This window comes from Phasianus colchicus, chromosome 4, assembly GCF_987193195.1.
Source record: "Phasianus colchicus chromosome 4, bPhaCol1.hap1.1, whole genome shotgun sequence".
Lineage (NCBI taxonomy): Eukaryota > Metazoa > Chordata > Aves > Galliformes > Phasianidae > Phasianus > Phasianus colchicus.
The window spans coordinates 39,376,401-39,403,299 of NC_143439.1; the positions used below are offsets into that span (position 1 = coordinate 39,376,401).

The window sequence follows — 26,899 nt, forward strand, 5'->3', positions numbered from 1 at the left end:
GGACCGCGCTGCTGCGGGGCCCGCAGCCTCAGCAGGTGTACTGAACGGAGATGCAGAAAGGCCGGGGGGCTGTGAGGCGTTTTGGGGAGCGCACTGCTGCCTAAGCCTCACCCCGTGCTTCTGTACTTGGCTGCCAGCACGGCCAGGGGCTCCCCTTTCCCCGGCTGATCGGGGGGCGGCGGGGGGCGGGTGTCCCGGGCGGCGGCGGCGGCGGCGGCGGCGGCGGGCGGGCACTAAGACCGCGCCGCCCCCGGGCGCTGCGCGGCGCGGCGGCTGCAGAAGAGGAGGAGACCGGCGGGCCCGGGAGGAGAGGCGCGGAGGGGAGCGGAGCTATGCTAAACCTGGGGTACCGCTGAGGCGGGGCGGCCAGGCCGGAGGCGGGAGATCTCCGGCTCCCGAGGCGGCAGGAGGCATTTAGGCGCGGGGAGCGGCTCCGCAGCCACCGGGCCAATGAACATGTCCGTGTTGACTTTGCAGGAATACGAATTCGAGAAGCAGTTCAACGAGCATGAGGCCATCCAGTGGATGCAGGAGAACTGGTGAGTGCCGGCGCTGAGCCCAGCCGGCTGCGCGGCCCCGCGGCGCCGTGCGCGGGCACGGGGCTCCGCCGCTACCTGCCCGGCCCCGCCGCTCCCCGGCCCCGCTCCCCCCGCCCCGGATCCCTCATCAAACTTCATTTCCAGCCGCGCCGCTATCAACTTCGCGGGCGGCGCGGGGAGTCTGGGGCCGGGGTCCCCCTCCCCGTCGCGGCCGCTCGCCCGCGCCGCCCGCCTGGGCCTCGCCGGGCGCGCCTCGCCCGCGGCGCGCCGCGCTGCCGCCCTCCCTTAGCCGGGACCCGGGCTCGTCCTGCGCGGCCCCTCGGTCCCCTCAGCCCGGGGAGCTGCGGGGCGACGGAGGGCAGCGCTGCCCCTGCCCGTGGAGGCGGGAATGTGCCGGGTACCTGGTAGGGCTCGGGCAGGGGCTTGCGGCATCCTCCCGTGTCTCGTCTGCGCTTTTCTTAAGGGCGGGATAAGCAAAGTGACCAGCTTGTGGTTTGCGTATCCCTGTCGTCCTGCAGATGAGCTGTGTGGGTACCCTGTATTGCTCACTACTCGCGTGGGCACTCTGTATAATGGCTAGTGTGGGTAACTTGTGTTGGTACCCCATGCTGCTCATGTCTCTGGAGAAATGAGAGCATATAGGTGCTCTTGGCCTGCGAGTGTTGGATGCTTCCTATTTTGTCCACATTCTGGAAGAAAACTGCCATCGGAATAGAACAGACTGGTAAAGAGGTTGGAGGGGGTGATGTTTGCGATATGCATTAGCTGGATGAGCCACAGGAGATGCAGTTCAGATTAAAGAACATGACTGGGAACCAGGACTCCTGCGTCGTCCTCGTGGTTCTCCTGCTCTTCATTATGTGACCTTGAGACAATTACATAACCTCTCCTGGGCCTCAGTTTCCCCAGCCAGCAGAGACTTGGGGTAATAATGCTGAATTACCTCGTGGAGTGCTTTGGTGGCTGAGATGCTGTTTACTGAGGGCCTGGGAGACATCAAGCACTGTGTAAATGCTAGGCAGTGTTACTGAAGTCTCCCTGGCTGTGTGATTGCTGCAGTTAGCTAGCTGGGACTCATCAGCGTGAGGCCCCGCTGCGTGGGCCCAACAGAGGAGGCATCGACTCTGCTCTGCTGTGCAGCCCGAGAGATGGGATGCTCCAGATGTGCATGGAGTCTCAGTGTAGTTTCACTCTGTAAAGGAGCTGATGCATTCATAAGTTTGATTCATATGAAAGTAAAGGAGAAGAGCAGTCTGGCCCAGGGACATTTCAGGGAACAAGATGGAGCCGTGCCTGCGGCAGTCTCTCTCCTAGCAAGCTTTTCTTGAAAATACCCAGATTTCAAGTTAGCTAACGCATCTTTATCTGATGGAAGTTTACTCACTTAATGAAACTGGTCCTGTTCCAGCACGTGAGATGTTGGTGAAAGACTACCAAATAAAACACAGCAGCTAAGGGCTGTACAAGGAGATTTCCCCACTTCCCATCAGTTTACTCTGAATGTTTGTCTGCACTGACACTGATGGCAGTATTTGCCTTCCCAGCTTAGTAGGTAGAACTTGGATGCACACATCTTGACTATGAGATGAAGTTATTAAGTAGGGATAAATACTGTTTTTTCCTCTTTAACAGGAGGATGAACTAAGGGGTCTGACTTCCCAGAAGTCTGTGGCAAGAATTTATGCTCTTACTAGTCATTAAATGTGGGTAAACAAGTCCCAAAGGTGTGGCATTTGTTATTTTACTTCCATTTCAGAAATAGTTCTCGATGCCTTACAAGGCCAAAAAATAAGTAAGATCTGTAGTGTGTAAGAGGCAAAGAAGTGGCTCTAAGTGTTGAGCAGCTTCTGGGTTTGGAACATCCATGGAGACCAACTTGATTGCATATGAGGACAGACCAGATTTAGGCAGCATATTAATCCCTTTACATACCCTCTGGGTTTTGGGCTGTTTAAATACTAACAAGTCCTTTTAATTATGACTTTTCCAGCCAAGCTGGAAAAGCTTGAACGCAGAGTCCTGGGGTAGTGTCATGCCCCTGAGTACCAGTGTGGTTGGTCTGTATGTGTGATGGTACAAGAGACAACATGGCTGCTTCTCTTTTGCCAGGGCTGAGCCTCTTTTGCCTCCATTCTCCCACTCCAAGCTGCTCCTCAGGGCAAATGAATGTCACAGGGAACTTGGCACCTTACTCATTGGAAACACCCATGATTGCCTTCAGCACACGTACGTGCTGGGGTTGTTCTCACTCCCAAGTCTGCCTCTGAAAGTGTTCCCTGTGAGGCTAATGTGGATGGAGCCTTCCTGACAGCTGAGAGATCTGACAGAAGTGAGTGAGGGCCTCCTTACCCCATCCTAGGTATTCCTCTTTCAGTTTATGAAGACCCTCCTCCCACAGTGAGAAGGCTTTCTGGAGCATGGGCCTACATTAGCTATGCTGTACAGAGGCTGCTATTGGAATGCAGAGGGAAAATGAATTATCCATTCCCAGTACTTCCAAGCTCATGCATCCCACCGCCCTACTGCATGGCAGCAGGGTTGGTGTGAGGCCACCAGTCTCAGGGGCAGAGCTGGTCCCCTACCCCACACCAGTAACAGCAGGTTTGGGAGAGGCTAATGAGCTGCTAGATCCATCGGGTCCCATGGAGCAACATGCACTCGTGTTGTGTGAAGGTGGTTGTTTACACCATCTGTGATCAGATAGCTGGATTTTCATGTAAGATGCAGCACCCCATTATTTTATGGTGCTTGTGCTGTGGGAGTTGTGATTTCAGCAAGATAAGAATTAATCCAGAAGTTTGTTAAAACTATTGCTTAAAATGAATTCTTGGATCAAGCTGTTCTATTACCTCCTCCCAAACTTCCTTGAAAAGAGATGAAGCAAATAATCTGCAGAATATTATTATCTTTAACCAAGCTGCTCCATGAGAGTAGGTGCTGCTGTAGCCCTTCATTTCTTTCAGTCAGTAAATTGTGGATTTTGCAGGGGACTGCGGGCTCAGGCAGGCATGCAGCAAAGGTGCCGGCAGCGCTGCCGTCCTGGCTGCAGGCACTGCGGTGGCAGAAAGTGGCCGGAGCTGAAGTGGCAGAGATGGGTGGCGGGAGCGCTGGCAGCCGGGTGCCGCCGCGCCGCAGAGCGCCAGGTTGGGGCATCGGCACCGAGTGACAGTTGTTCCTGTTATAATTGTCTGGCCAATAATAATTATCTTCAGATGTCTGCTGACGAGGGGCTCGCCAATGGGGAGGCAGGAGGCCTGTGCTGACTGCGCCGAGATTATCTGCCTGGGGTGACGTCACGCGAGGGCTTGCCGAAAATCACAGAAACTTTTCCTGTGCTGCTCCGCCACCGGCGGCAGAGCCCTGGGATCCCATCCTGAGCCATTGGTGCCCTGGCGGCTCTGCACTGCAGGGTTCTGCTCCCCCCATCCCTCTCCATGTCTCTCTGTTTCCTTTACCCCTTGTCAGCCAGCAGCGAGCTCTCAGGTGGCAGCAGGAGGATGAGAGCAGAGCTAGTTGCTCCCTGAGGATGCTGTGGGGCTGTGCTGTAGTAAGTGGCCATTTTTGTTAATGAAGCTGTAGGAGAGAGTGAAGCCCTGTGGAAAGTCTGGCAATTCAGGCATGACTGTGAAATTAACTCTGACCCTAGATTAGTGTAAATGCTTTTGTATTCGAAAAGTTGGTTTTAACCTTTTGTTATCTGAAATTCTTATGTGGCAGGAGACTGAGAGTACCTCTAATTCTGGGAGAAATTCACGCCCCGCTATAATTCTCTTTCCAGTCCAAATTGAAAATAGATGTGGAAAGGCAGAAGGTGTGCCAATTTGGGTTTCAAGATGTGCTTTCCTTTTAATAATTCATGCAGACACCATCGTTCTGGACAGGTTTGTTTCCTAAATGCAGAACAAGCTTCTCTAATCCACTTAAGTACTCTTACCTCATGCAAAAATCAAGAATAAGAGGCTGTGCCTATCACTCCAGGCATATGTGTATTGCAGCTTAAGATCAATGTAAGCTACTTCTTTATATTTTTTTTTTAAACCGAGTCCTTGCAAAATGCCAGGGGAACATGAAGAGGGATGCTGCGGTCACCTTGTCCTTCTCCTGAGTGCCATGGCAAGGATGCAAAATGCAGCACTGGACCTGCTCTTTACCATGGAGGCTGTTTTATTTGACCAAGTTCAGAGAATGTAGGTTACCTTTACATTTACTCCAGTGCCCAGAAGGCCGTTCTGCTGTTCTCTGGTGCAAACTGTCCAGAAAGCTGAAAGACTGAAGGTATGAAGTGATGTTGGTGCCATGGAAATTAGTGAATAGAAATAGTCCTTTGCATTTCCTCCATCCTTTTCTGAGCAAAAGACTGATGTACTGCAGCATCACAGAACTCTGCCTCTGTGAAAGTGCAAGGATGGAGCCAGCGGGGAGCAACAGCACTTGTTATTTCAGAGTTCAGGTGATCATGTACTTTCTTTCTCTGTATGTGCTTGAGGAAAACAACAGAACAGAAAAGATGGTGGCACAGAAATATCATCCTGAAGATAAATGTGTTGGTGACTTCTAGATTCAGCCTGCCTCTGAAACACACTCACTGGCCTTTCCCTCACCCTGTTCCCGGAGTTTGAGTACATCTCTTGTTGTGCAGCTTCATGAATTTTTAAGCTTTTGAGAGTGAAGAAATCTCTTCTGCTTTGTATGTGAAACACTGTGTGCTCATGGGACTAGCCACCTAGTAAAAATGGCCAACATGAACTCATTTAGGAAACTGCCATTATTTGCAAATGCAAATTTGAATATTAAGGAGAGTTTTCACTTAGGAAGAGCAATAGAATGCTGAATTACTTTGGCACTTTTGAAAAAATAGCTAACATCTTCAGCTAGGTTCATATCATTAGAACAGAATGCAACCAGCATGGTTAGGACTTTTGATAACTCCATTTGCTATTCTACTTAATGTAACTGTCCTCCCAGACCACTGAATACAGTCAGCCTTTGTGACCAGAGCATCTATTACTCCCTGAGGAGTAAAGCCTGGTCCCATTAATGTTGGCCTCAGCAGAGAAAGGTCTGGCCAGTTATCAAACCCTCAAATTTTTGCTTTGTGTTTGGGATTCATGTCTTCTCCACAGCTGCCTGTAGTGGCACTGGGGATAGAGAGACGTTTGTACTTATTTATTCTTTTAACTCTTTACGCAGTCTCTGCACTTTGCTCAAGAGCCCTTCTCAGCTGACTTTCATGTGAGGACTCTTAGTGATAAATGTAGAGATTAAAAGGGGTGACATCTTGTAAGGGAAAGGCTGCAATGTTGCTGTTTTCCTAACAGTGTAAGCACTGCACTAGTTCCCCAAATGCCTTGGGGATGTGGGCAATGGAGACAAGCTGATGGGTGAGCACAGAGACTTTGCTCTGCTTCAGAGTTTGTTGAAATGCAGGAAAATATAGAGTTGGGATTTCCCTTTTTGCTTCAGGGGTAAACTTTGAGTGCCTATGGAGTTTTCTGTAGTTTTGAGAGTGATTTTGTAGTACAGGGTCCACTGGGAGTGCAAGAAGTGAGATGACAGAAAATGCTCTTTTGAAAGCTTAATCAAGAGAGAGTTGAATGTTTTTTTTTTCTAATGGAAATGGTCAGAGGTTAAAATATTATTTTTAAATGTAAGTTGGCATTAGCTGAAATGTAAAATAAACTTTTTATTGACTCAGACTGTATTGACATGAGCTGTTAGTGCAACAACTTTACCTGTGTATTGCTATACAATACTATTTTATTTTATTTTATTTGTAAACTGTTTTGTTAGCCTGTTTGAATCTTGTCCTGTCCTGATGCAGAAAAAATGTGCCTTTACTTTGTGCTGACAGAGCGCCTTGCTCCATCCCTGAGTGAAGCCCCCAGCACTTCTGGCACTGTGAGCCCTGCCATTCTCGCTTCCATAATTATGTATCACAATGTAGAATTCCCTGGGCTTTCTGTGGGATGCAAGTGCAGTCCAGTGGGGTGCTCTGCAGGGATGCTCAGGTTAGTGGCATCCTGGCAGGCAGTGCTGTGGGTAGCAACATGGCTGTGCTTGTACCTGGTCTAATTCAAGGAAGAAGCTCTGTCACTTCATTAAGATTGGAAAAGACTTCTAAAATCATCTAGTCCGACCCCAGCCCATCCCTACCATGCCCACTAACCACATCCCTCAGTGCCACATCTATGTTTCTTGAATGCCTCCAGGTATGGTGGCTCCACCACCTCCCTGGACAGCCTGTGTCAGTGCCTGACCACTCTTTCTGAGAAAAAAAAAGTCCTAATATCCAATCTGAACCTCTGCTGGTGCAACTTATTACTCTGGTCCTAAGGGACAAAGCCAAAGCGGCAATGAGTATTGCTTTCCCATCCAAAGTAGCAATTGCACATGATGGCAACTTTCCTTGTGCCCTTTGTACTGTGCTCCATTACGCATCTTTAGCTGCAAGCCTTATTGATTCTTGTGGGGGCAACAATCTTACCTTTGATTGCCACGAGGCTTACTTGTGTTAATTATGGACTCAGGAGCAGGCAGAAATGCTCCAAAAGTAACATGACCTGATCTGCCAGGGTAATTGGCCAGAATGTTGCAGAAGATACATGCCATAAAGTGATGAAATGATGGGCAGATCTTGTATCTGCCAAGAAATCTTTGACCCTGTGTAGGGAGAGTGGTTATTTGGAGTGGTGAAGGAGTTTTACCTTGTGCCAGAGATCCTGGGGCTTTGCAGAGGATGTGCAATAGTTTGTGCAATGTGCAGCATACAGGGGAGTGATGATCACTACATCCATCCCTGAGTGTGGAACCCAGCCTCAAATTGAGCATAGCCATAGCCGAAACCCACATAGCCCATAGTACAAACCCACATCCATCATCCAGGAATAGTACTTTAGAATGTGCTGAAGTCCCATGGTTTCAGTGAACGTTGGGGGCTTATGTCACCTCTGAAAATTGTTCCATGTGTCTTAGCTTCTTAGCTGGAAAACATGAGGCAATTTCTTTCTAAGGTATTACTGTTTGTTTGTTTGTTTGAGTGTTTTAACTGTGTCACAGAGGTTATTCTGAGATGGTAAGACCTGTATGAGTAGTTGTGTTAGAAGAATTCAGAAAACATAGCTTTTATGTTAATACCATGCAACTTTATATTTGTGTGGCACTGAAGAAGACTTCATTCTTGGCAAGGATGTGGGGCAAAGTCTTTCTCCTTGATTGTGGTAATTGGAGAGTAAGAAACTGTTCTAATATTGGAGAGAAGGCAGTTTGCTGTTGTTATCATGGGATTAAACTGCAAAAGTCTGGACCATTTGTAATTGCAAATTTATGAAAGGAATTGTCCTTCACATAGTCTAATAAAGCTTCAGACATCTTCTGATGATAACTTTTAAGTAGAAATTTTAAAGCTTACTGGTAATTTCTTCCAGCATATGAAGCTCGGAAATTGAGTGAAAAATAAGTTGATCATCATCCACAATCATGGCGCCTCAACTCAAATGCATTGATTCTGGAATCTGATGAATTCACTTACCCCTGGGCATGAAATTTATGGTCAGTCCGGAGTATTATTAAGGATGAATATTTACCCTGTACGTTTTGAGCCATCAGTCATATAAACACACCTAGAAACAGCAATCCCGGGGAACGCCAATTAACATTTTAAGATGAAGAAACAGTGGGCCAAGTTCATCACAGCAAGAACACCAACATGATATTAGTGAGGAGTTGGATCCTCTGGCTAATAAGGTTGTCTGGTTTTCTTTTTTCTTTTACATTTAGAGCTGTTAAGAGGTATTTAAGATGGTAGTAAATTCCCCTAAGTATAAACAAAAGCAGGATGCCGAAGTTGTTGCACTGTTCTGTTCAGATAGTGGTTTTGTTTAGAAATCTTTACAAAGTCTGGCTTTCCTATTATTTTAGCTTTAATAGGGAATTTTCCCAGTTCTCCTGTGCATCTGCCAAATGCAGGACTTCTGTAAATATTAATGGGAGTTTTGTGGTTTCAGACATATGACATACACAGGCAGCTGAAAGCCTTGGGTTTTCTTGCTTTTTTGTGCTCCCTTGAGGGACTGGTTTTCCAACTCCTTTTTCATGTCTTTGCAGATCACAATTAAGGGAAGTGTTTGTTCATAACTAAGAACTTTTTGGACAGCTTAGGTTTAGATTCATTGCTTGCTTGTGGTTTCTTCATCGTCTTTGGTTGACAGCTGGTGATCTTTGTGTTTCCGAGGTAGAAGCTGAAATCACAGATTTGCATTAAGTGAACACTGACTGCGTACACAACATTGATTATGGACCCATGATGAAGCAAGTTATTCAAGAGACAAAAGTGTTTTGAGATGCAGAATGTTTTCATTATTTTGTGAGGGCACTGTCCGCTTACATTGTTGCATAAGAGACTGCTGTTGGCTGCTATCTGAAGCAAGACACTGACCTTGTTCAACTTTTCACCTCACTTGGTCACTCCTGTGTGCTTAAATACTGTTTTTTGATCTTATGCCTGATGAAGAAAGTACTATTTTTGGTACCACTCACACCAGAACAGTCCTGTAGTGACCTTCTGTTTTGCAATGGCTCTGTGTACACAGAGCACAAGTTTGGTTTTTTGCATCATTATTTGTTGTTTCAGAACTCTGTAAACACTTTAGAGTTAAATCCATTATTTTTAAATCTTACTTGGATTGGCAATTCGTGCCAGTTGTACTGCCTTCATACTACTTCATTTCTTGTCCAATACCACACAAGATGCCCTTGTTCAAGGCACTGCCCATGTACATTGCCTTCAGATGTAGTTGCGTGGTCCTTGATTTCCGGAATAGAGCAATAACAAAAGAAGGCTGCTGGTTTGTAGCTTTGCTCAGCCTGTGTCATGTCTCATGTGCTAAAAAGCACATTGCTGCAACTAGCTGGGAAAATCCTGGGTAAAATCTATAGTAAATTTTCTGCTGACTTCAACATGAGAGAGAAAGTTTCTAAAATTGTGTGTGTTAGGTAAATGTAATATGGCAACTGGTATGTAAAATGTTTGTGATAACTTGCATGTTTTGAAGTGGTCATTATTGTAAATGGAATAATTGGAAGAGATGCAAGAAGAATATGAAGAGAAAGGAAATTGTGTCTACGTGTAGGAAAGATGCACACCAGGCTGATAAAATAGGCAATTCAGGCAGAAATAATAATTACAAGATCTAACACTGGTGAGCGAGCAGTGCTCTTCCCTCTGTTTTTTCTAGTAGCATGCCCTGACTGAAAAGAAAAATGGACTAGATTAAGAAAACAACTATTGTGTATCGGCATTAAAGCTGGGAGCACAGATTTCAACCTCAGGTTTTCCAAATTCTCTTCTTGCCTTAGCAGTCCCTGTGAATTCAGCAGCTTTGACGTCATGAAGCATATTCCCTGGTGGAAGGCCAGTGGCTCTAGGGTAGATCTGCAAGGTATGTAAGATCCTGGGGGTGGTCCTTGGATCTCTGAACTTTTGTAAGTAAGGTGAGCAGTTTCGAACTACATACAATTTAAATGGTATATGTGATTGAGGGAGCCTCTTGACAGACCACAAGTATTTTGCTTTGCTTTCCTTTTATGATTTTCTGCAGGCTTTTGTCTTGTCAGGTTGTCTTCTGATGACCTTATTAGTTACAATCCAAATTTATTGCTGGCAAAGAGTAGGTCCAGTTCCATTAAATTAGATCATGTTGCATCTGCTTAAAGAGGACATGAATTGGACTTCAGACATCTTTAGTCAGTTTTCCTTGCTTGAATTTTCAAGAATGAGTTGTGGTGGAATTTCAAGAAGCTCATGTGTTGCTGAAATAGAGACACTTGTGTTCATTGTATTACTGTGCAGAGGTACTGTTTTCTAGTATCCTTTTGCCTTTCACTAAGGTCTAGACAGAACATTTACAGTCATGTGCTAGGTGAGTTATATGCTTTAATGACAGAAAGCTAGCTAACATATCTAATGGTAGTAGCTGCCTTGCAAGTAGTGGTTCTGCACTACGACTGGGGCTGCTCTGGTTGCTACTCAAAGCCTCTGTGCCTGAAAATCTCATCAGGCTAGCTTGACTACTTCATTGACTTTCACATGAGGTCTCTTCTCACCTCCTATATGACATTAAAAGAAAGTAAGATTTTGATTTCCAGCAATTTTGACAGCCTCCCTTCATACATACAGTAGACTGAAGCACATCAGGTGTAATCTTTGTACTGGCACGTGTTTTTCTTGCCCCTTGAATGTCAGCCAGCTTGTGGGGCAACACAGCAGCCTCCCTGTTGCTCCTTGCTCATGAGGGAGATGTCAGAGTGGGTTGGCTTGCCGGTGTTTGCTGAATCTGGAGCATGCAACCGTAGCTGCAATCAGAAGGCCAAGGCCACCTGACATGGTGTTGCTTGGGGCCATGACCTCCTGTGGAGCCTCAGAAAGGCCTGATGAAGGCAGTAAACTGTCTGACTGCTCCAGGTGGCTTTTCTGGAGGCTGTCTGTGTGACTTTCCCAAAAACAAACCAACAGGAGATGGAGATGACATGTCTGTTAGAACTTAGCGCCCATGGAAGCACACACGTGGCTTGTGGCTCACACACTTTGAGCAGTCTTCTTCTGGCTGCCTGAGTGTGCGCAAAAGTTGTGAGTTCTGAATGACTCCTTGGCTCCACACATGCCCACTCAAAATCCAAACCCTATGTCTGATAGCATTGTCCAAAGGCTCCTTGAACTCTCACAGCTCAGGGCCGTGCCCACTGCCCTGGGCAGGGTATTCCATGCCCGCTGGTGCAGAACCTTCCCCTGATCCCCACCTGACCCTCCCCTGACACAGCTCTGTGCCATTCCCTCGAGCCCATCACTGTCCCCAGAGAGCAGAGCTCACCATGAGGAGCTGCAGCTGCCATGAGTCCTCTCCTCAGCCTCCTCTGCTGTGCTGAGCAAACCCAGGCATATCAGTGGCTCCTTTATATGTCTTGCTCTAAGAGGGGTAACGCCCTTTTGGAGAACTGTGGGCTTTCGAAGACCCTCACTCTGAAAACTGATGTTTGGGATTCATTCCAGTCTGTGGGATTACATATGGTGGTGGTATGTTAGACATAGCTTTGTTCAGATGGCGATGTGAGTGCTGCTAAGTTGAGCTCAGCTGCAATTCCATGGGCTTCCTGCTGGACTGTGATGGAGAGGAGGGACAACACATGAGGGAAGTACATATGTGGCAAATGGGGTTATGTGGTGGATCAAGGGCCTGTTTCCCAGAAACGCTGGCTAGTGATGGCTTTTGTGTGCCATATCAGAAAAATGGGCAATTGGCAATAAGTTTGCTGGTGGCTTGAAACCCAGTGAGTTTTGCAAGACTTCCCAGCCCTGTCCCTTGCTGCCTTGTCCTACTCACCACTTTCTGTAGCTGCAGCCAGCAAGTGCAGTGCAGCCATGTGTGATTCCCTGGCCAAAGGCAGAAGGTCAGTGACTTGGTTTGCAGAGCTTGTGGCAGGATGAGCCAGGACACAGGCTAATTTGTAAACAGGTTCAGTGGAGCGTTTTCTGGCCTACAATGCCAATGGGCTAATTCTGAGACCAGGTGGTCTTTGTGGTGGCAAGTGACTAGATCTCTACCATAACCCTTTCATCTCTAAACATGGTATAGATTTCTTTTTCCTGCATAAGCAGAGAAATGGAAGAAATCTGCAGGAAAACCTTCCCCAAAGCTACATGAAAATGCATTGCCCTCCTTGCAAGTGGGGCCCTTTGTACAGGGATGGAGCGTCACTGGGTTGATACGGCTTCCCATCTCATTTTGCCTGCATTGCTTCCAGCAAGGCTGCCCACAGTTGCTGACTCATGCTGGTGCTGACTTTTTCCCTTGTGTTTCCTGTTGTGTTGATTTTTATCTCTGCTCCCAGGGCTGCACCTTGGATACTCTATGATCAGAGTGCACGTGTTTGCCTGTGATTGTGGTGAAAAATATGTGCATTTCAAGACAAATGTTAAAATTACTCACATACAAGTGAGCAACAGCAATCAACTAAAGGAGATGAAGGGCCTCCATGGGAGAGACTGCTGTGCCTCTGTCACTTGCTGCAAGGCTATCCCCATGTGAAAGTGTTTCCAAGCTGTGCAGCACAGGAGCTGGGCATGGCTTAGGAGTGTGGAGGAGCTTTAAGGCTGCTGGAGCCCTGCTGGTCTGCTTCTGCCATCTCTGCATAGGGAAACAAAGATTGTCAGGATGCTCCCTGAAGAGATTCACCCAGCTCCTCTCCCTGAGTGAAGTTGCCCTCATATAATGTTCTTTTCTCTCTTTTTTTTTTTTTTTTTTGTCAGATGATGTACAGTGTTTTACCAGCAATCCTCATGCAAGGAATGACATTGCATGGTCAATTACCGGGAAGCTAGTTAGCAGACAGCTTCTTCCCTTATGGATCAAAGAGCATTACATACCCATTCCCAGGAGCTTGTACCACACAGGAAGGATAACCTCACAGCAGCATTGCTGTAAATGAAGCACGCTCTTCCCATTTGTCTTTTCCTGCTCATCAGTTTGCGTCACAGCAGGAGTGGGCAGCCAGCATTCCCCAACATCACCAAGTTTAATTCAGCACTGAAGATGTCTTTGAAATCCTGTCTGCGTTGAAGTTATGACCTCTACACACCTCTACATTCTTTTTTATTATGCTAACCTCTATTTATGGTACTGCTTATTGCAGGTGTGGGTATTGCAGGTTTAGTCACACCAGGGACATCTGGCATTTGCAAACAGAAATTCAAGAACTTGAAAGTCTTGGCATTTTTGATTTGGGATTTCTGCAAGTGCTGGAGGGCATGAAATGCACAGCTTCTCTGGTGTTTTCTTCTGTTAAATGTTTCTGTAGCAGCAATGACTGTCGGCTTCTCAAACTGAAAGCCCTCCAGGCATTTCAGTGACAATACTAAGGACCTGGGACCAACTTTGCTCGGTTTTGGATTTACATTTTTGTCATTGATTCTGAGTATGCACTGTACTAAATATATTTGTAAACAGTACAAGGAGGGTGTGTGTACTCTTTGCACTTACTCTTAATGATTCTCAAAAGCAGTGCCTGGCACTGTGGACCCATTCAGTGAGGACTAAATGATGACCAAAGCATGTCCTCCATTAAATTAGTCCTTTTCTGCTTCAGCTTCCTCTGTTTTTGTGCTATATTTACTGGCAGAGAAAATCTGGCACAACCTATTTGCAAATGATAAATTTATATTCATTTTACCCAATCAAACAGAAACCAGCCCTGGAATAGACAGTAATATGAGAGCTTTAGAAAAGGCACCTCATCTTTATCAGTCAGTGGTATTGCGTACTCTGAGTGGGCTTTGTTTTCAGCATGATGCTGTGTCCCAGGACAGGGTGAGCAGTGGCACTGCAGCAGAGGATCTCTCTTCAACCCCAGGCAGCAGCAGTGTTTTGATGTTCCCTTCCTCAGCCACACAGTGAGTTTGAGGGATGAATGGCTGCTTCAGTGCAGATTTCAGGAGTGAAAATGGGAACCAGAACTCCGTATCCATTCCTTTGCCCATGTCAGGCCATCCTGCTTTTCATTTAAGATACAAGGAAGTGATTGGTACCTCCTGAAGATGCTTGGGGCTGTGGGCGGAGATGGGAAAACATCCATATATTACTTCTCTCTTAGGCCAGATTTTCCAGCTGTTTATTTTACAAGCATGCTGAGACATCTTAATGCAGTTAGTTGTTATTAAGGCTAACAAGTTAATTTTAATGACTTTAATAGACCTTTAGCGTTCATTTTTAATCCACTACTATTTACTGGCCTACATGGTATGTTGATGCTTTTTAAAGCTTCAGACTTGGTAGCTCATTGAAAGAGTACTTGTTTTTCCCATATCCTTGGATGAATTTCTTTCTGCTAACCAGTGTAGACTTCGGCACTGTATTTGGTCTAAAATTTAAAACCATCTTCTCAAGATAGACTGACATAGTTGTAGAAGCATCAGCAGCTGACTTTGGAAAGAGTGACTGCATCTGCCCAGCAGAGGTGCGGAGAGAGGGGAACAGATTTGGACTGTTTCAAATGAGGCATAAAACAGTGTGCTAGCCAAGAAGGTGTAAGAAGCTGTCCAACAGACCATACAGCCCTGTTCACCGAGATGAAACTCAGCTCTGGGTGTTTCCAGCCCACTTCAGGTTCCCAGGGAGAAACATCCTGCCGGTTACAGCACAAGAATAAGTATCAGCCGCTGCTTTTTTCTGTTTCATTTGAACTTCTTTTGGCATAAGAATGCTTCTCCAGCAATTCAATTGTAAGTTCCAGAGTTTCTGAACTATATTAAAATTTAATCTGCCCTCTAGTAGCTGACAGTTTCCATCCTGGTTTGCAGTGATTAAAAATGAATCTAGCTTGGATTTAGTGGTACTCCAGGATACGGACATTTTGATCTTGTAAGTCAGATTTTAAAGTAAATGCGCATTACATATACACCTGCTTTATTTAAAAAATAGAGTCAGCGTATCAGTTTTAAAGTTAAAATTATTCATGATTTCCTGTCTTACTGAGAATTGCTGCTGTATCACTGTAGCTAAGCTATCAGAGAGCATCTTCCAGTTGACAGTTCATCTCTTACAAGGAATACCTTTTATGATTGACATCAGAAGCATTTACAAAAGGAGCTTTTATGTCTGCACCTGTGGCTGCCATGTTTCTGACATAGTGTTTGAGCTAGCAAACCCAGCCCTGCCAAGGGTTCCCCTGCAAAGCTTCCCCTAATGCCATAGGACAAATTTTCTTCTGTACTGTGAGCCATATAACAGTGTGCTAATTTTACAAAAGGGATTCAAATGCATACCTAGATTTGATTCTCTTATGGATGTAATCCTCCTATGATTTTTCTGTATATTTTGTTAGACTTTTCTGTCTCTGGTTCCACATTAAATGCCTGCTAACCTTCCTTGGATCAGCTTTTGTTGTCTAATAACTTGAGGTAATGTGTACAAATCCTGGGATTTAAATATTTAACTGATTTATGAGTAAATATATTTCAGTCTTTGAAATAAAGCAAATATTTAAACAAAGAGGTGCTGATGTATTGGAGTCATTTTGGAGTTACTTGCATCTGACCAATTTACTCCATTGACTCTTCTCTGGACATGACAAATACTTTTGCACCAAGTGGAAGCACCACTTGGGATATTTTCCATTAGATCTGTGGAGTTTTTACAGAAGTTGTACTAGACCTATTGTTCTGCAGGTATTAGCATCATTTTATTTCTCTGCTAATCAAGAATAATTCAGTATGCCTCCAGACTCCTCCTGGCACTTTATTAGTTCACATTGGGCTACAGTATTTTCACTGCTTAAATTCTGCAGCTAAGATGTGCATGACGAAACTCATCTGGCTGAACCTGGAGTATTTCATTCCCATTGTCACTATTGCATCTCTGTGACATTCACTGCTTGCTCTTTGCCTTTTTCAGATTTTCATTTGTTCAGCTTAAAAAATCTTTTGATGCTTCATTTTTAAACAAAGCTGATATACACTTCTGTAATGTGTCTAGTGCTTTGTGGAGAGAGGACTGATGAATCAGGACCAGGTTCTAAGCCAAGTAGATAGGAAGTGAAGCATGAAGGACAGACTTCCAGAAGCAAAAAGGACAAGACCTTTTCAGCTTTTAATGATAGGTGATATGTTCTCACCTTGTGGGAAAATGCTCTCCAAATTCACAATTGTCTTTTAGGTTATTCCATGTGTACAGTCATGCTGTCTTTACTAACATCTAATCTCTGATGCAATTATTCTTCAGTTATGAAGTCATCATTTTACATCAAGGCTTTTTGTCTTTATTTAGTGCTTCTCCTTTCTTTTGCTCTCCATAGATGCAATTATAGTATCTGCCTTAACTGTATATAGCATAGCAGAGCAAATATAGCTGCAACAGTCTTTCTCAAGGCAAATATTTTCCTACAGACAGAGGGTAAAATCAGCCAGATCCCTGAGAGCTTAGAAACTTCAGCACGTGGTGTATGGAAATCTGGATGTCTTGCACGGGATTTTGCATGATAGTCAGCTGTAGAAGCAGACATAGCTCTGTCTTTAAATGGAAACCTTTTAGCAGGTGATAAAATCATACATCCAAGTTTACACAAGCTATCCTTCAGCGATAACAGGTGATCAGGCACAGATTAGAGTGCCCAATACAGAACTACGATAATACTGTTCAGTAGAATGGTGGACAACTCTTGCTGTAAACTCTTGCGTATGGGCACTGGTTATCCTTTCCCCTAGTCTTACACCTGCAGAACTGCCTGTGTGAGGAGAGAAGAAACACAGGTTTGTGATGTGTTTAGAGCCAGTTGCCTTTTTTCATAGGATACAAGTTAGGAAGTTGTGTTATAAAAATGAATGGATCAGCTAGTTCTGTACATTTTAGTTGTTGCTAAAACTATTGCATATTTGTTTATTAGAGTTAGTTCAAGCCAGTGTTTAAGTAATATAAATACTTGGGAAATAAGTGGGAAGTCTGGAGGATGAGCCTGAGAAGGTGGTGGTGGGAAAACACCGACCCCTCTGGTCAGCATCTCAAAAAGTAGGAAAATTAGCTCAGTGGCAAGGGACTTGAGACTGCCATTTTCTGCAAGACCAGAAGGAATTTGCAGTATTCTGGGTCATCTTTTTAGCTCTCTCTTCGTAACTCTAGTATGTGTAAATACTGCTAAACCTAAGCATAGTTAATAGTGAGTTGTGAATGGGATTGCATATTGGAACCTCTTCCTTTCAGTCAAGGACAGGGGGAATTTGAAGCAGGGAGGCATTGAGACATGGTGAACCTCTCTTTGCAAAATTTAATTAACCTGTGCAGTGCTTAGCTACTGTGGTGATTACTGTGATTGGATCCCTTCAATGCTGTTTTTTTGTAAACAGGAAATAATTAGAGAAGAAATGTGTTGCTGTACTTCCATTGCATTTCCTGTGCAAATCTGTAGGCTGAGCTGTTTGGGGATTTTCCCCTTAATTGTACCCTTGGTTGTATGAGTGGTGTTGATCAACTTTATGTGATGCCCCCACACACACCTGTTTGGAACTGATTCAGGCAATGAATCTTCTGTAATGAAAGGTGTTTCAGCTCACTTTGCTATCTAAAAATACCAAGGGCTGAATTCAGACCTACATTACGCAAGAACACTTTCAGAAAGACTGCACCTGTGGGATTCTATGGGCTTGGCTCTGTCCTACTTGCAGACATCCCTGGAGCAGGATCCACAGGGACTGTAGGTATTGCAGTAGTAACAACACAGCTCAAAACAGAAGAAAAGACCACCTGAGGCAGGCAAGTCTTTGAAACGTTAATAAGGGGCAGCAGAGTGAAACTAGGGAATCAAGACATCCATAAGACCTTGAAAATTGAAGGAATTTGTGCATAATTAATAGCAGTAACCAGAGCAGAGCAGCAGCCAAGCATCAGTCTCAGCTGCTGGGTACATCCTTTCTTTTTACTGAAAAGGAGAGGCAGGCTTAAGTACTGAGAAACAATTCTAGAGATGCCAATGGTAAGTTTTGTTGCTGGTGAAGATCTCAAAATTGTACCGTACTTTAATTTGGCTTCAGAGATGCATTAGATCTGAGGCAGCTAAGAGTAGAGTTTGTGACTGCATACACACAAGCCAGGAAACTTCCAGAATTGCCCCAAAGGACTAGAAGCTTTCCGGAAGTGTGACTTGGAGCACGATGCAGGCAATGGTTCTCTAAGTCTCTTGGTATATTAGCAAATAAAAGCTATGGGTTTTCATAATACTTCCTGGATGAGCAATCTGGATTATCCAGCATACATATCTGCAATGTATGGATGGAGACGTAAATGAATTGTCATTCAGTTATCATTATGTCTTCTTAATGTTTTCTCTGCTTAATGATTTCTGAATGACAATTTACATGGAGAAAGAAATTAAATAATACAGTAAGGGAATTGCTACCAGAATGCTCTGTAAGCCACAGAAAGGGAAAGGATGAAAAATACCATATTATAACTTAATATCCACATTGTTTCTTTTCCTTTTTCTTTGACTAGTGATTAATTCCCTCATCTGCAAGATGGTTCTCAATGTTGTTAAGGTATGTGTGTGCCACAAAGATGATAAAGGGCCTGGAGCATGTCCCATATGAGGAAAGGTTGAGTGATCTGAGTCTGTTCAGCTTGGGGAAAAGAAAACTGAGAGGGGATCTGATTAATGCTTATAAATATCTCAAGGGAGGTAGGATGGAAATGGGTGAAGCCAGGCTCTTCTTGGTGGTATGTAGCAATGGAATAAGGAGTAGTGTCCTAAAACTTGAATATAGGAAGTTCCATACTAACATTCAGAAGAACTTCTTTACAATAAGGATGACAGAGCACTGGGAAAGATTTCCCAGAGAGGTTGCGGAGTCTCCTTCTATGAAGATATTCAAGACCTGTCTGAATGTCTACTTGTGTGACCTATTACAGGGTATGTGCTTCAGCAGGAGGGGTCGGACTCGATGATCACTGTGATTCTGTGAAGATACAGTGGTAGAGCTTAGACGTTCCTGAGTGAAGTTCCATTTTGCTCCTGCCCCATACATTTTCATCAAAGAGGCTTTTATGAACATCCAGTTGAAATATGAAATTGGGTATGTAATATATCCAGCTATAGAAAACCTTTCAAATCTATGTGCTCACTGGAGAGCTCATCTTTTATACATAGTTGCATCGGAGGGATGGTATTTAAGTGACAGCCTGGAATAATGGCAGGAAAGCGTATGACTGCATTTATGCATGTAACTTTAGAAATTCAGTCTCTTATATATATTTGCTGAATAAATGTCACCTTGTCAGAACTTGCACAATCAAGTGATGTATTCACTTGCACAATCAAGAGAAATTCAAGCATGCAAGAGGAGAAAGGTAAAACTGCTTTTGTAATGATAAAGCTGAAGGCCTTTATTTCTGTGCAATTAAAATTTCACCTCAGAATTGCATGGTGAGTTGTTTGCGCAGCATTTCCTTTTGTTTGTCTTGTCAGGTATCTTATCTTCAGAAGGATACATGGAAGATGTGGGACATATGTTCTGGGTTACAGATTGCCCGAACCTTTGGTTTTCCTTCTACCGGGACCATAGTTAAGGCCTTATGCAATGCTTTTTGTTGTAGCCATCAGAAGGTTTCTTTCTTTTTTTCTTATTTCTTCCCAAGGGCTGAGGATGTCCACCAGTCAAATATTTTGGGTAGTCAGCTGTTTTTTGATTTGTCTTGTGTCGATTAGCCTCTGAGAACTTTGGTCTTTGATTTTTATAGCCATGAAGGAAGTAAGCCCAGCTCTTCTTCATGTTTTTAATCTTTAGGGAAGTGCCTAGTAGAGAAAATGGGCAGGTACAGCCTACATTTGTGGTCCCTGTTTGTGCATGAAGAGTGCATGGTGGTCCTGACTGCATTTATATTAAGGTAGTCAGAACATCACATAGTTAAGTAAACATGTGGAATGGCACGCAGCAGTGGAAAACATTTTGGCACTTCAGAAGGTTTTGCCTTTTCAGCTGCACTTCCTGTCAGTTCCCATCATAGTGAGTTTCTATATATTTTCTTGTGTGCGTGTGAAACAAGGTAAAAAATATCTATTAATCCACCTCCCATGCGTAGTTTTTCATGTGCTATCAGTGCTTATGGTGGCACTCAGGGAGATAAGGCTCGTCACCACATAAATAGCTGCTTGGAATGAACTGTGTCTTCCTTTGCTCTTAGTCACTGGTTCATGAGATCAGCTCAAGTGTTTGCTTAATCTCTTACCTACATAGTTTTGTTACACATGGTGCATGTAGCAATGCCTATGGGTACCTTTGCCTTGCAATTCCCATTGGATCATTCTGCTTGCTCATCTATACCTTTGCCTGAATGAATCAGCCAGGAGGTGAAGATCCAAAAATGAGAAACTGAGAAATACCACAGGCATTGTGCTTGGGCTGTGGATAGCAAACCTTTTTTTTTCATAAAGCTAAATGATAATATGTTTATAACGCTCTATAGAATTGCCTCTGGGGTTTTGCAAACCAAATGCTTAGCTAAAGTAGAACTAGAACCTTGAAAAGAAGAGCATTAAACCCTTGTGAAGTAAGTTTTATCAATATGCAATTTTCTGCCTGATAGATTGAGCTGAATTGAGTGTTGCCTAGCTTTCATTTTGTTTTTATTTATTTATTTTCCTAACAATGCACTAGTTCAGAACATTGATGGTAACGATTTAAAGGCATCTGCCATCACAGGAGTGGTGAGCTAAGTTTGAGAAAATTGTTTTTCTTTTCCAATTATACACCCTCTCCTCTTGGTACTTCCCAATATCACTACATACTCAGTGTAGAGGGGTGAAATCCTTGCCTCTTTCCCTTTTGCACAGTGCAATAGACATTGATGCTCCAGACAGTAAATTCCACGAGCTTCTATCTACTAAATGCGTCTGTTAATAAAAAGCCAGTTATTGGCTCTCCTGGAGCAGACCCAGAGAAGTTTATGGCAGGTCGACGACTGGAGTCTGACTCTTGTGTGCCAGCCATGGCCACGCTGAGCTCAGGGCCAGCTCTGCGGGTGCTCTGAGCAGCAGCCATGACCTCCTGCTCTCTGCGGGGACGCGGGGACTCAGTGGCAGATAGATCCTGTAAAAGCACCAGCGGGCTGATCGGGGAGCGGTCAGACACTGCAGCCAAAGGGGATTTGAACATGGGGACTGCTCTTGATGTAGTAAGAGGCTAAGGGAAAAAAAAAAACACCTCAAAATATTGGAAATTAAAAAATAAACAAAACAAAAGAACACACAAGAATCTTAGCACAGTACTGGTTTGCTTCTTAAGATGAAGTCTGTCATTTTCAACATGAGAGGTTTATAATAATCTAATCCACTGTTGTTTGATAAGTCTGATTTTGACTTTTTGAAAGACTGGGATTTATTTTGTAATAAGAAAATCACCAAATCGCTGTTAATTGGTCAATTGTTTTGGAAGCAGGCTGTTTATTTTAGTTTATTGTAGGAGTGAAATGTGCAGTTAGGTCAGCAGAGACTAGCTAAGCCTTGTAAAGCTGCTTACGTTGTATTAGAGAACCTGTAAAGTAACGGGAGGCTCATTATTTCTTCTTCAAAGTTATTTCAGGAATGTCACTGTGAAGTGCAGAAGATCCCACTTTAGAAGAAGCCCAAATACTAAAAATAAAGAAACTATTACTGCAAACAGCAACAAAATCTGTCCACAGGAAGATAGTGCCATAGCATGTTGTTAAAGGAAAATATGAGTACAGAACAAAATGCCCCATTTCTAGAGAATCAAAGCGTAGTGTTCCAGCAGTGCTATTAAAAGAGCACTTTTTCTTCTTGACTGTCTGCATGAAGACAAATAGAGTTTTGCTCCATTGAGGTAATCCTTCTGTCACCCTTGCTTGCTAATATCAATATGCATGCAGTCTGTTTGGATTAAGTATTAGAGTTGATAAACAAACCATGTGAATGTGTTTGTGCTTAAAATGACACCACTGACTGGCAGTGTGGCTTCCTGGCTAAAAGTACCAGCCAGCTGTTGTGATACAGCACTTGATGGCAGGGTAACACATGAAGATGTGGCTGCTGTGGTCTGGTGAAGGCATTGGGGCAGTGCCAAGCTCCCCTACAGTCAGTGGATGAGGAGTATAGCAGGGAAATCCACAGTTCTTTGCGCTGATGTGGAGGTTTGACGGATTTGTAATGAATGAATAAGTTGTTTCTTTGGGTCTTCTTTGAACGACTCATGCTCTGTTGGATGCATTTGTAGGAAAGCTGGAATTGGAAGAAAAAGACTGCTTATGAATGAAGGAGTTGGAATTAAGGCTGCAGGATGTAGTATGAATGTCTGCCTTTGAAAGGAACGTGGGGTGAGACACTAACCTTACCACTATCTGAGGTTTTGAAGATGACTAGTGGTTATGATGCCTCCCCAGTGGGCTCCTACTAATAAATAAACCTTATAAAAATCTGGTTTGCAAAAGGTACCTGACAGGAATGCTGGCATCTGAAAACTTCAGGCATGTACAGTCCCTAGTCCCTGCCCCCTGTGAAGTCTAAGACAGTGCTGCTCGATAAATTCTTTTTGGACTTTGATGTGTTGCGTATTGCTAAGGAAAGCCTAATCACATACATATATGTATGTAAATATATGACAGCTGCCTGGTTAGTAGATCAGTAACTGATTTTACCTTCCAAGAAAAGAATGAGCTGTCTTAATATGAGGTGTACTGTTCCCAAAGGTGAAGAAACAGTGTAGATGTGGTACTAAGGGACATGGTTTAGTGGGGAAATGTGGTGGTAGGTGGATGGTTGGCCCGGATGATCTTGGAGACCTTTTCCAACCTTGGTGATTGTATGACTCTATGGCTTTCAAAAAAAAAAAAAAAAAAAAAAAAGAAAATGCAAAACTGAAACCTAAGTCTTGATCATTATGTAAAAAATTTCTTGGAATAACAGCTCTCTAAAACCATTTCATTTATCCTGAATCTGCACACATGAGCATTCAAAGACTGTGGCCCATAGCCACATTTGAAAGAGTGCTCTTGTCATAGTGTCCAATCCACACAGGCTTGAGGCAGTTATCATTTCATTTTCTGTAGCCAAGATGAGCAGTGAGCATTTGTGTGGTCTCTCACCGGTGATCTCTTTCAGGAAATATTCTAGTCCAGGTAGAAGTACATTCTTAGGAGCCTAAAGACAGAGGGGAGAAAACTAAGGGAACAAAAGCTAAGGTACTGCATTTAGTTTACAGTTAGCAAAAAGACAATATTCCCAAATTGCTTCATTACTTGAGTCAATACAGAGGCAACAGTGAGCTGACAATGCAAGGGAATATGGTACTGGAGGTATCATCCTGTTAGTGAGGTGCGTAACTTGCATTCAGCTCCTGTACACTCATAAGAGGAGGGATGCCAGCTTGAGTGCAGTGCTGGAAATTCTACCCTACCTAAAGGTCCAGTTCTGTATGTCCTTGAACAAATGATTTTGTTGTACATCTGTAGTGGCAATTCTTAAGGCTTGCACCATTCTGCCATCAGGGTCAATTTGTTCATTCGGGGATGTGCTTATCTATTGGCTGAATTATATCACTACCCAAACAGAAAAGCATCGTTTTTTGAAACCTGTGAGTACAGTATCTGTTGGCCACTTTTGGACATCCTGTTTAAATTTTTGGTTTTGCTCTCGTAACAGCAAACAGCGTACCAGAAATAACACTGTTCACCTCTGAAATGTTTTGTCTGAAATAATGAGTGACTGGCTGATCTTTTGTGGGTCTTACTATTTATTTATTTTCCAGTTTTCTTTAGAAGCACTCTAGGAGGTAAAAGCCAACAATCTGTGGTTGTGAGTCAGAAAGGCTAATTGTGTCTTGCACAAAAAATCCACAAGCTTTTTCAGCTCAAATTATTTCTTTTCTGCTTTCATTGAATTCATTGCTGTTGAAAGGTTCTGGGTAAACAGTCCTAAGGACTGAATTTTTCTGACCACAGCTATATAAAAGTAGCATGCTACAGTGACCTTTCTCCATTTTGCTTTTCTGCTGAAATCAAATTGTTAAGCTATTCCTCACTAAGCACAGGCTTAATGCAACCAACTCATCTCATACAGATTATCAAGTAGTCTTCAGGTAGTAAATGACCTTTGTTCATGGTGGACATGGGCCGTATCTGAACTAACAAACTGTGGAGGTAAAAGGATCTATATCCCATTACAAAACCTCTATCCGGTCTTACTCATTAACATTTTAGTGGCAAAAGTTCAAATGAGTTATTTCATTAATAGTCATGAAACTAATTACATTGAAGTGCATCTGTCAGTAGTAAAGGCAACTGACTTCTGTGCTTCTGAATAAATTCAGTCTGCATTAGGAAATGTTATTCTGCCTCTAAATGAGAGAAATGCATTGCAAATCATGAAGAGGTATTAAAAGGGAGAATGCAGATGTGTCCTAAATGTGATATGCTTGATGCTGCAGTTCCCTCATGCAATCAATTAATGAAACGAATAATTAAAAGTGTGTTTGAGTAGGGGAAGAAGGTCTTGGGTAATATTTTGTACCTGATTTCTTACCTCAGACACTGAAATGTCAGCAAGATAAAAAAGGTTGTGGGGCAGGAGGGTTGTCATTGACCTGGATAAAATCAAACTCAACTCAGCATCAAGATTAGTTTGGTTATATAGAAATGAGACATGCATATACTGAGGAGATCTGAGCAGAGCCCAAAAGGTATTTGTTCAAGTGATTTCTATGGGCTTTTGCCACCTGATTACATCTGAGGATGTAGTTAGATTTCTTTGCTCAAGAGCACAGGAAACTTACGATGGAGTAACTCAAGTTTTCCAGGCATTAATCCCACAGCCCAACGCTGCAGTGACTCCAGTTTCCTGAGTGTGAGAATGTGTCCCCCACATCATTTCCATACTCATATAACATATCAGTTCAGGAGACTGTTCCCAGTGTCACTCACCACCTGTGCTGTTTGACTTTGCTGTTGTCATGCGATGCAAGGTCTCCCTACTTTCCCATGTCTTCCTGAACCTGCATGCACCCCATCGATGCCACTGGAGGCATGCACTTGGAGGTACCTGCTGCCTTTGAGAATGGAAAGCAATGCCATCTGCATTGCGTGGTCAGTTTTGTGCCAAGAAGTGTTCAGTGTGGCTGGTGAGATGGCCTGTCCCTCCAGGTGTGTATGCAGGTCACTGGGGAAGCAGCTCCATGTGAGGCCCAGGAATAAGTGGTATCACTTTTAGCCTCCACTAGACAGTTCTCAAGGGTTTCTAAGCCACTTTGCTGTTGGTTACAGTCGCAGGCTGGATTTACTCCTAAAAAAATGATCATCTGAGTGTATCCCAGCCAAAACTATTTGCTTTATAGACTGAGTCCAACACATTCGTCTGTTTCCTAAGATGAGCAGGTAAAAGATTACAGAGAGAAGGGGAAATAAACTGTAAGATATTTTCTGCTAATTCTTACTGTTGCACAACATTCACCCACAGAAGGGCAAAGATGTGAATGTGGACAGCTCTACTTCTGCACCATGGTCTTCTGCCACTAAAATTGCACCATCTTTCCTGTGTTTCTGCAGACTGAAAAAAGAACATTAAACAGTGTGAGCAGTATTAAAGTTACACGGGTATTTAAGGCAGATGAGACAGTATATAAACTAATTATGGCATGAAATCAGTTGCATTTATCAACTATTGGCTAGGAAAAGTAATCCATATAAGTGTACAATATGTGCATGTGACTATATAGAAGGGAAACTGCTAGTTATGACTGTAAGTCTATCTGTATTTAAATTTCTTCCTGTGTTTTATAATGTGGTGGCATTTTGCTCAGGTATTGTTAGGGAAAAAATTAGATTTTCCCCCTACTATTTTCATGTTGTTATCAGGTTCTAGCAAACACATCTGTGTTGCAGACATGTTGCAGGAGACAATGTCTCCAGAGTTTAAGAAGACAAGACAGAGGTTGAAAGTATTATGTATTTGTTTTGTATCTCTGCAATTAAACTGTGATTCTTCAAGGGACCTACAATGAAGTTGATAACGTGGTAAATACGTATGTAATGCACATGGTGTATCCAGTGAGCTGTTTTTGGAAGGTAAGATGAAGCTTGGTGCCTTTTGCTCCTAGTAAGTTCTTCTTCTTCTTCAGACATCCTCTGGAGTGTGGATGTCCAACCTTTTGGCTTGCCTGGACTGCACTGAGTGAAGAGGAATAGTCTTGAGCTGCATATAAAATACATAGTATAGTTAATTTATATAAGCGCATATATTTATTTTTTTTTCTTTAATTAAAACATTAAAAAAGAGAGCAACAAAACTGTAAAACAAGTGGGATATTTGACCCTGTTTTTGTGAAACTAACACATCAGGCTGGTTTGATGGAAATGACTGCAATTCTTGGTGAGCTCTCAGGATGTTTGTCATGGATTTTTGATGAAATTTTACTCTTCCCATGCTTCCTCCTTGAAAACAGTTTACAAATGTATGTACTGCCAAAAGGTATAGCATTGTTGAAGGCTAATTCTAAACAAACTGGGCTACTGTTGTATTAGGTATCAGAAGAATAAATACATTTCCTTAACCAGGGACTTCCCAGAGCCAGTAGTCCTTGAAGAGAAAATTAATTGGGATACTTTGGAGACATTGCCAAATTGGCAAGAAAATCCAAAGTCCTAATAGTAGTATGAAAATTACTAACAGCCATCGTGAGAACAGATTGGAAAATTACTAACTTTGTAACTTTTGTATTAAGTGTTGTGTGAATAGTTTCATGCAGTGCTTGATCTGTGGAAAACCACTTAGTGCCCAGTGGTGTGTAATCCTGAAATAGGTAAGCAGTGTCTCTCCTGAGT

General features: G+C 43.5%; 1 protein-coding gene across 2 annotated transcripts in view; it reads left to right on the forward strand.

Annotated features, from left to right (window-relative positions):
• The first annotated feature begins 251 nt into the window (after positions 1 to 251).
• Positions 252 to 26,899, forward strand: part of ELOVL6 (ELOVL fatty acid elongase 6) — a 65,879-nt gene continuing 39,231 nt past the window's right edge. For both annotated transcript variants that reach the window (XM_090139264.1, XM_031596943.2), the window contains exon 1: positions 252 to 539. In XM_090139264.1, the coding sequence (XP_089995390.1) occupies positions 451 to 539 (89 nt within the window). In that variant the 5' untranslated portion in view covers positions 252 to 450. The remainder of the gene's footprint in view (positions 540 to 26,899) is intronic.